Source organism: Pristiophorus japonicus, chromosome 20, assembly GCF_044704955.1.
Source record: "Pristiophorus japonicus isolate sPriJap1 chromosome 20, sPriJap1.hap1, whole genome shotgun sequence".
In the NCBI taxonomy this organism is placed as follows: Eukaryota; Metazoa; Chordata; class Chondrichthyes; family Pristiophoridae; genus Pristiophorus; species Pristiophorus japonicus.
The window spans coordinates 16778453-16787812 of record NC_091996.1 but is presented as its reverse complement, the minus strand read 5'-3'; the positions used below and the strand labels follow the sequence as shown (position 1 = coordinate 16787812).

Below are 9360 nucleotides of genomic sequence, written 5' to 3'. Positions count from 1 at the left end.
AGTGTTGCACTGTCAGAGATGCAGCACTTTCGGATGAGACGTTAAACCGAGGCCCCGTCTGCTCTCTCAAGTGGACGTAAAAGATCCCATGGCACTACTCTGAAGAAGAGCAGGCGAGTTATCCCCAGTGTCCTGGCCAATATTTATCAATCAACAAACATAACAAAAACACACATTATCTGGTCATTATCACATTGCTGTTTGTGGGAGCTTGCTTGTGCGCAAATTGGCTACCACGTTTCCTACATTAGAACAGTGATTACACTCCAAAAGTACTTAATTGGCTGTAAAAAGCTTTGAGATGTCCGGTGGCCATGAAAGGTGCGATATAAGTCTTTCTTTCTTTGTGGTTACATAAATACTATGAACACAGAAATGCTCTGTGGTGACTGATGATGATTTCTTAACTTGTTATATCGTAGAACAAAATAGATTCAAAAGGGTCACTTCCCCCCCCCCCCCCCCCGCCCCTCTCCCCCCACCACCCCCAGAAATACCTTTAGCTTGACTCTAAAGTCAATTTTAGGTACGACAGTTACCGGCAACCGTACGTAGTTACTGCTGTGGTCGTGAAGTACATGTATTCTGGTAAGTGGGTTTCGAAATTAAAGGTTTTTTTTGTTTCTTTTATTTTAAAAATGGGAAGCAAATTCAACAGTACATGCATCAGAAAACTGCTTTTGTTTTTGACATGGAAAAATAGCCAGGTTAATTAGAGCAATAGATGGCATGCCATAAAATAAACAGCAAGCACTTGCACCTTTTGTTCCTATAAATTTTTTCCCCTCTCGTTTTGCTTTTGATCATTAAAAACCAAGCCAGGCCAATAATCCAGCTAGTCTTCCATTTTTAAAACTGTTAAGCAGAAGAATGTGTCCTTGCATACCAGCTCGCCCCGTGATTCATGGACCAGCACACCACCTTAGGTACCTAGAGTCCAGAGAGAGGGAGAAAGGGATACATGTTAGCAACATGATGGACTAAGTTAGGAATATACTAGAAATCTTACAGGTGGTACAACTTTAGAAAAATATACACTCAAGATCTTATTCAAGGATGCAAAAATGGTGAACCTGGGTCCAGCAGGAGACCTCTGGTACTTTTTGCATGGGTCTCCACAACTTGGAGGCAAAAAGAGAGACTGTGAACGCTAGAAACTTGCTCAAAATAAAACTGCTAGAAATACACAACAGGTCGGCCAGCAGAGAATTGAAAGAGAAGAAATGGTAACACTTTAGATGGGACCAATTCTGATGAAAGTTGAAAATATTCAAACGTAGGATATCATGAAGACATTCAGGGTGGGCTACCCTGAACACAATTAGTATTTATGCTATGTGCTATTGACATCTAGTGTTAGATCAATACTACACTAATGTATTCTTCAGTCGAACTAGAATTTTAATTGTCCATTAGATGCATAGAAACATTGCTAAATCTAACTCTGTTGATACAGCACCATTATAAACTCATTTGCTGAATTTCAATATACAGGTGCAAATCCTCAATGGATAGGAGAGATTAAGGAGATGGCAGTTTCAAATGCAGAGTCAAGATGTACCAAAATGGTCACCATCAAGGGCCCCTACCAAAAAGGTTTAAACTTGCCCTCCAAAAAGGTTGACGGCTGCACTGAAGTCCCCAGTGGTCGTCTGGTTGCTGCCCTCTTGCAGAGAACATGGATCATAACCCACTACATATATTCTGTTGGTTACGAGATCGAAAGTCACTTTGCAGCACTTCTTGTTTTAACTTCATATCACTGGTCTAACATATCCTCTAACACACAGCTACAAAGACAATCCATTGCAAATAATTTGTAGCCCCCAAAAGACAAAAAAGCTTAAATGGTTTTCTTTTTAATGAACATTAGAATGTGTTTTAAATCAGAACTGATAAAAAAAAACAGGTACCACATTGAGAAGAATGCCATTTCAAAGTATGATGCTTTCAATTTTGGAAGTTAAATTATGAAAATATTTAACATGATGGAAATGATTTAACAGCAATATATGTTACTTTTTCCAAGTGTTTTCATTTTGTATACTTATGCACAGATTTTCCTGAAATTTCTCATTATTCAAACATAAAAATGTTTAAAGTTTTTCCTTAAAATCAAATAAACATTATTTTGAAAAATAACTAATAATTCTAAATGAATAAAGGTCTCTGGACAATTTAATGCTGGCAGGTTTGTGTAAACTGTTCTCACTAATCCTGTACATACTATGATGTAGTATCATGGTTACTAACAGCACAATTTACAGTATTTTAGTGAGAACTTTTATTTTCTCAGGTATCTTCCATGAAGGCACAAAAACAAATTAGTTCCCACCCCAAATATGCAAGCTATTTTAATAAAAGAGCATTCTAATCCAGGTGGCGTAGCAATGAATGATGAGATACAGGTTCAATCCTTCACACTGCTGAGCTGCCAATCTCAGTTATGCTGCTGTAGAGAGATGCCCAACAGAGGCCCTGGAGCCTCCCCTTAACATGTGGACAAGTGAAGGATTGCTCTCATACACACTTTAAGTGGCTGGTTCATAGCAGCACTGGTGGAGGTTTGAAAGCAGGTTTCCTGCATGCCTTCCTGACTACAGCTTGGTCTGGGAATAAAATAGGTGGGGATGGAATGAACATTACTTCGAGGTACATGAAAACACACCAACACCATACTTTCCTAATATAAATCAGCACAACAGAACCTTTTGCTCACTTTCACTAAAACTTAATTCTAAATTGCTATTGTAAAATTTGTATTACAACGTAAGTGCAGTGGATTTTCTGTGACCTTTCCTTCAAAGGCCTGAGGCACTGACTTGCAATCAGAAACTTTATGAACTTGCGACTATGAAAATAAGCATCATTCCAAGCAACCAGGCAAAAAATTAATCTTTTGCTGTTTGTATACATTTCATGCATTTTCAATCATATATCTTGATTTCTGTATAAAGTAACTGTACTATCTGACCTTTGCATTGTTTGTTATTTCAAAATAAAAAATGCAGCCATTTACCACCCCTCATTTGTGGGAAAAAAAACAAAAAAAAGTCAAATTGGGTAAATTGGATTTTTTTCCCCACAAAACATAAGGATTAGGAGCTGAAGTAGGCCATATGGCCTCTCAAGCCTGCTCCAACATTCAATAAGATCATGGCCGACCTTTGACCTCAACTCCACTTTCCCTTTCTATCCCCTTATCTCTTGATTCCCTTCATGTCCAAAAATCTATCGATCTCCGACTTGAATATACTCAACGACTGAGCATCCACAGTCCTCTGGGGTAGAGAATTCCAAAGTTTCACAACCCTCTGAGTGAAGAAATTTCACCTCATCACAGTTCTAAATGGCTGACCCCTTATCCCGAGACTATGACTCCTAGTTCTAGACTCTCCAGCCAGGGGAAACAGACCCTCAGCATCTACTCTTTCAAGCCCTCCAAGAATTTTAAAAGTTTCAATGAGTTCACCTCTAACTCTTCTAATCGCAAGAGAATATAGGCCCATTCTACTCAATCATTCCTCATAGGTCAACCCTCTTATCCTAGGAATCAACCGAGTGAAACTTCATTGCAATTAAAAAATTAAACATTAACAGTGGATAGGGAAAACTGTGGCACATGCCAGTACTCTTTAGCCTTTGACCTTCCATGCTACCAGACAGTTTAAAAATAAACAAGTTTCTGGTTATAAATGGTAACCTTTGAGTACCTAGCACAACAAGCATTTTCATTATCAAGCAATGTTGGCCCCCAAGACTTGCTCTGCACTGAAATGTTGATCACATTTTCTTTACCTGTGACTGTTGTCTACTACACAGCAATTTAAACATGCAAAGGATAAGATTATAGGGAGCAGACAGCTTGCATATGAAGATATACAAAATTATACATTAATAACAAAAATGTAATATGGGATCAGCTAGACTGCACATCAAGGTAAGATGAAGCCCGTACACAAATTAAACCAAACATTATTTGCTCAAAATAATGAACTCTGTACTTCTAGCTGAAGGTCAGCATTCATATAGTGGGGTTTGGCATGATGGAAGAGTTTCAAAATAGCGACACCATAGGAAAAAACCGGCAGAGTGCTACTCCGGACCGATTCTACCGGAGATTGTTGGATCAAGTTTGGTACTCCATTCTGCTTATGCAATGATTCTGGCCTATAAATAGGAATACAATGTGGAATCATTTTAAAGATATCAAAAAGGTCATTTACTGAAATGTTTTTGTGAATCGTAATTCTTGCCCGGGCATCAAGCACACATTGTTGTTTTGGTTACATGTGTTGGTCTGTTGTGGAAAATTCCAGCATAGTCATAGGATGCAACTGGTGTGGAACAGAGTGCTTGGGTGAGAATGATTACATTGAAAAATAGTTGCATTCTGCTTGCTATGACATCTGTCATAACAATTTTATCATCGTTTGCTGCAGTTTAGTTTTCCATTAATATATTACGTTAATTTTTTGAGCATATAAAGTTCTTCATTGTACTGACCGAGGACAGATGAGCACTGAATTTGTACCAAAAAGAAGCCTCTCTTTTAGACTGATTTTCTTCAAACACACTTATTGTAAAACTTAATGTAACAAAGCAAAGCATTGCATTAAACAGATAGCTCTTATAACACAAACTCGAACACTGTTCATTGATGGACAGTGAAAAGAACTTTCAGCTTGTAGATATAGTATGTAAGGTTCCATGCGACAGAAATATCTCTGGAAAGGTCTTCATGCAGTTAACAGATCTCTGCCAGTACTCTGACTCAAAAGAGCGACAGCTTATACGTGTACAGACATGGTGTGCAAAGTAGTTGCATCCAATACTTTTACCGTCAACCACGCAGCTTAAGTTTTCTTAAACACAAAGCAAGTGGATTAAGAGCTGGGCAAAATTTGAAACAGCAACAGCAATAAAAAAATACATTTTAAAACTGGTGCAAACAAAGCTGCTGACTGACATGTACCTGGTGTGCCAAATGGACGTTCTGCAATCATGGTTATTACCCTGTGCAGCCATGAAAACAGTCACATTTACAAACATAACCCAACAGTTTAAAAAAATGGTAATACAGTGGAACCAACTGAAATGCATAACTTATGCAATGAGTGCCATGTTTTAAAGAGGAAACACTACCTTATTTTTAAACAAAGATATGCAATTCGTCAGGTTACTTACTAACAGAATCATCTGTCGAGAGTTTTATGCTGGATGCAGCTTCACGGTGGAGAAATCCAATTTGTAACATTGGCATTTCTTTACAGCATTTGTCTCATATCAATGGCCCCCACTGAGGATCATTATATTAGAAAGAGAGAAATAGAGAAAGGGAAAGAGAGAGAGAGAGAGAGAGCGAGAGAGAAAGAATAAATTTGCATGTAGATGGCACCTTTCATGACCCCAGGACATCCCAAAGTGCTTTACAGCCAATGAAGTACTTTTGAAGTGCAGCAGAGGATGATTTCAGCAAGGAAGCAGAAAGAAAGTAATGATGCCTCCCTTGAAAACTACCTGTACTACAAATAGGATTTCTCTACAGTGCAGCTTCACCCAGCTCAGGAGTGGGTAGAGGATTCTGTTGGTGAGTAAACAATTAAAATGTAGTTTTAATAAAATAAAATTGAGCAGCCATTTAATAATAGTATACAAATCAGAACATAATTAACTGAACTGTTTTGAGCATTAGATTTTAAGTTATTTAAATTTTCTACTGTATCATGAAGTGATTTTAACTTTCAAAGTTTAAAAAAAAGATTGTATGTTTGGTCATGGACAATGGACGTTAAGTTTCACAAAAAACTAGCCCCAGTAATGGCATCGATATCAGTATGTACCAAATGCAATTTCACTGATAACAGGTAACAATTAGCACTCCCCGCTCCCCAGTAACATAAAAATGTTTGTTTATATAGTGCACAGAATGAAGTCACATGACCACACTGTGTATTGCACTTCGTTGCATTTTCTCATCTGTGTGTAACACAGAACGTGCTCCTGTCTGATAAAACTTTCACTTCGAGTTTTCTTAAAACTAGATGTAAGTCATTGCACCTTTGGCATTTTTGTCCAAATAGACTTCCACATAGGATGTTGGAACGTATCCTTCCTCATCCTCGCTCCGTCGGACTCTTGTCCAACCGTCTCCTTTATCTTCCTCTATCACGCTCAGTGTTTCTCCTTCTGCCATTGCTATTGTTCCTTCATTCTGACCTGAATTGAAACAAGGTTCACAAATCAGGTAAAACCAAATCAGATGATGAGAATAGACTGCTTTCGGAAAAAAACCTCCTTTCTGCTTTCCTTCTTTCATCCTTTCACATGCTACATCTCAATCTGCAATGTGAGTCCACATTTGGGGCAGGATTGCAGTTTTCTGGAGAATCTATAGATTAGCTGATTTTGCCCATTTAGGAGTCTTGTGTACTGTTGCTTTTTTCTTAGTGACCCCTGAAATGTCCCAATTAAAACAGGAGACTTGAAAAGACTTGGTCTGGATTTCTCCACACTATGTACCATTTCTTGGTTGAAACTGCAGCCATCTCAGCTTCTCCCAACCCCAATTGTGTTCTGTAACTATTGTCCAGAAGGTACAAAACTGCCTTCTGGTTGACTCTTGTGGTAGTGTGCCCTCGGCTCAGTATTTTCTTTTTACCTGTGCGGGTCCTTTAAATTTGCTGCGTGGTCACACATGTGCGGTATCTATTCCAACGGTGAACGGTCTGCTCGGAACTATGCGATTGATGCTTGGCCGCGCACCTTAGGGGGAACTTTGGTGACCATCCCTGCAAACCCAGGGTTGTATAAGCAAACCTGGATCCTTTTGCACAGTGGCACACTGCTAGGCTTTCAAATCCTTTCTTCCTTTCATAGAAACATAGAAAACAGGTGCAGGAGTAGGCCATTCGGCCCTTCGAGCCTGCACCGCCATTCAATGAGTTCATGGCTGAACATGCAACTTCAGTACCCCATTCCTGCTTTCTCGCCATACCCCTTGATCCCCCCAGTAGTAAGGACTACATCTAACTCCTTTTTGAATATATTTAGTGAATTGGCCTCAACAACTTCCTGTGGTAGAGAATTTCACAGGTTCACAACTCTCTGGGTGAAGAAGTTTCTCCTCATCTCGGTCCTAAATGGCTTACCCCTTATCCATAGACTGTGACCCCTGGTTCTGGACTTCCCCAACATTGGGAACATTCTTCCTGCATCTAACCTCTCTAAACCCGTCAGAATTTTAAACGTTTCTATGAGATCCCCTCTCATTCTTCTGAACTCCAGTGAATACAAGCCCAGTTGATCCAGTCTTTCTTGATATGTCAGTCGCACCATCCCGGGAATCAGTCTGGTGAACCTTCGCTGCACTCCCTCAATAGCAAGAATGTCCTTCCTCAAGTTAGGAGACCAAAACTGTACACAATACTCCAGGTGTGGCCTCACCAAGGCCCTGTACAACTGTAGTAACAACTCCCTGCCCCTGTACTCAAATCCCCTCACCATGAAGGCCAACATGTCATTTGTTTTCTTAACTGCTTGCTGTACCTGCATGCCAACCTTCAATGACTGATGTACCATGACACCCAGGTCTCGTTGCACCTCCCCTTTTCCTAATCTGTCACCATTCAGATAATAGTCTGTCTCTCTGTTTTTACCACCAAAGTGGATAACCTCACATTTATCCACATACTTCATCTGCCATGCATTTGCCCACTCACCTAACCTATCCAAGTCACTCTGCAGCCTCATAGCATCCTCCTCATAGCTCACACTGCCACCCAACTTAGTGTCATCCGCAAATTTAGAGATACTACATTTAATCCCCTCGTCTAAATCATTAATGTACAATGTAAACAGCTGGGGCCCCAGCACAGAACCTTGTGGTACCCCACTAGTCACTGCCTGCCATTCTGAAAAGTACCCATTTATTCCTACTCTTTGCTTCCTGTCTGCCAACCAGTTCTCAATCCATGTCAGCACACTATCCCCAATTCCATGTGCTTTAACTTTGCACATTAATCTCTTGTGTGGGACCTTGTCGAAAGCTTTCTGAAAGTCCAAATACACATCAACTGGTTCTCCCTTGTTCACTCTACTGGAAACATCCTCAAAAAATTCCAGAAGATTTGTCAAGCATGATTTCCCTTTCACAAATCCATGCTGACTTGGACCTATCATGTCACCTCTTTCCAAATGCGCTGCTATGACATCCTTAATAATTGATTCCATCATTTTACCCAGTACCGATGTCAGGCTGACTGGTCTATAATTCCGTTTTCTCTCTCCCTCCTTTTTAAAAAAGTGGGGTTACATTGGCTACCCTCCACTCGATAGGAACTGATCCAGAGTCTATGGAATGTTGGAAAATAACCGTCAATGCATCCGCTATTTCCAAGGCCACCTCCTTAAGTACTCTGGGATGCAGTCCATCAAGCCCTGGGGATTTATCAGCCTTTAATCCCATCAATTTCCCGACTAATAAGGATTTCCCTCAGTTCCTCCTTCTTACTAGACCCTCTGATCCCTTTTATATCCGGAAGGTTGTTTGTGTCCTCCTTAGTGAATACCGAACCAAAGTACTTGTTCAATTGGTCTGCCATTTCTTTGTTCCCCGTTATGACTTCCCTTGATTCTGACTGCAGGGGACCTACGTTTGTCTTTACTAACCTTTTTCTCTTGACATATCTATAGAAGCTTTTGCAGTCCGTCTTAATGTTCCCTGCAAGCTTCCTCTCGTACTCTATTTTCCCTGCCCTAATCAAACCCTTTGTCTTCCTCTGCTGAGTTCTAAATTTCTCCCAGTCCCCGAGTTCGCTGCTATTTCTGTCCAATTTGTATGCCACTTCCATGGCTTTGATACTATCCCTGATTTCCCTTCACAGTCACGGCTGAGCCACCTTCCCTTTTTTATTTTTACGCCAGACAGGGATGTACAATTGTTGTAGTTCATCCATGCGGTCTCTAAATGTCTGCCATTGCCCATCCACTGTCAACCCCTTAAGTATCATTCGCCAATCTATCCTAGCCAATTCATAAGAACATAAGAATTAGGAACAGGGGGCCCAAGTTTCCACACGATAAAAAACGGGCGCCCCTCCGAGCTGGGCGCCCGATTTTCGTGCCTAAAACAGCGCCGGAAAAAAAACACGCGATTCTGGAGCGCCCTGCAGCTCCTTGTCTGTTTGGCGCGGCGCCCAGGGGGGCGGAGCCTACACACGCGCCGATTTTGTAAGTGGGAGGGGGCGGGTACTATTTAAATTAGTTTTTTTCCTGCCGGCAACGCTGCGCGTGCGCGTTGGAGCGTTCGCGCACGCGCAGTGTGAAAAAAACATTGGCACTCGGCCATTTTTGTAGTTC

At 40.7% G+C, this 9360-nt stretch overlaps 1 protein-coding gene across 6 annotated transcripts in view; it reads right to left on the bottom strand.

Annotated features, from left to right (window-relative positions):
- Positions 1 to 487: 487 nt before the first annotated feature.
- The window catches only part of fnbp1b (formin binding protein 1b), a 337119-nt gene continuing 328246 nt past the window's right edge, over positions 488 to 9360 (bottom strand). For 5 of the 6 annotated variants that reach the window (XM_070863799.1, XM_070863796.1, XM_070863798.1 and 2 more), the window contains one exon: positions 5731 to 6219. In XM_070863799.1, the coding sequence (XP_070719900.1) occupies positions 6041 to 6219 (179 nt within the window). In that variant the 3' untranslated portion in view covers positions 5731 to 6040. Of the gene's footprint in view, positions 931 to 5730; positions 6220 to 9360 lie in introns of those variants that run through there. The other variant, XM_070863797.1, reaches the window with a different exon arrangement.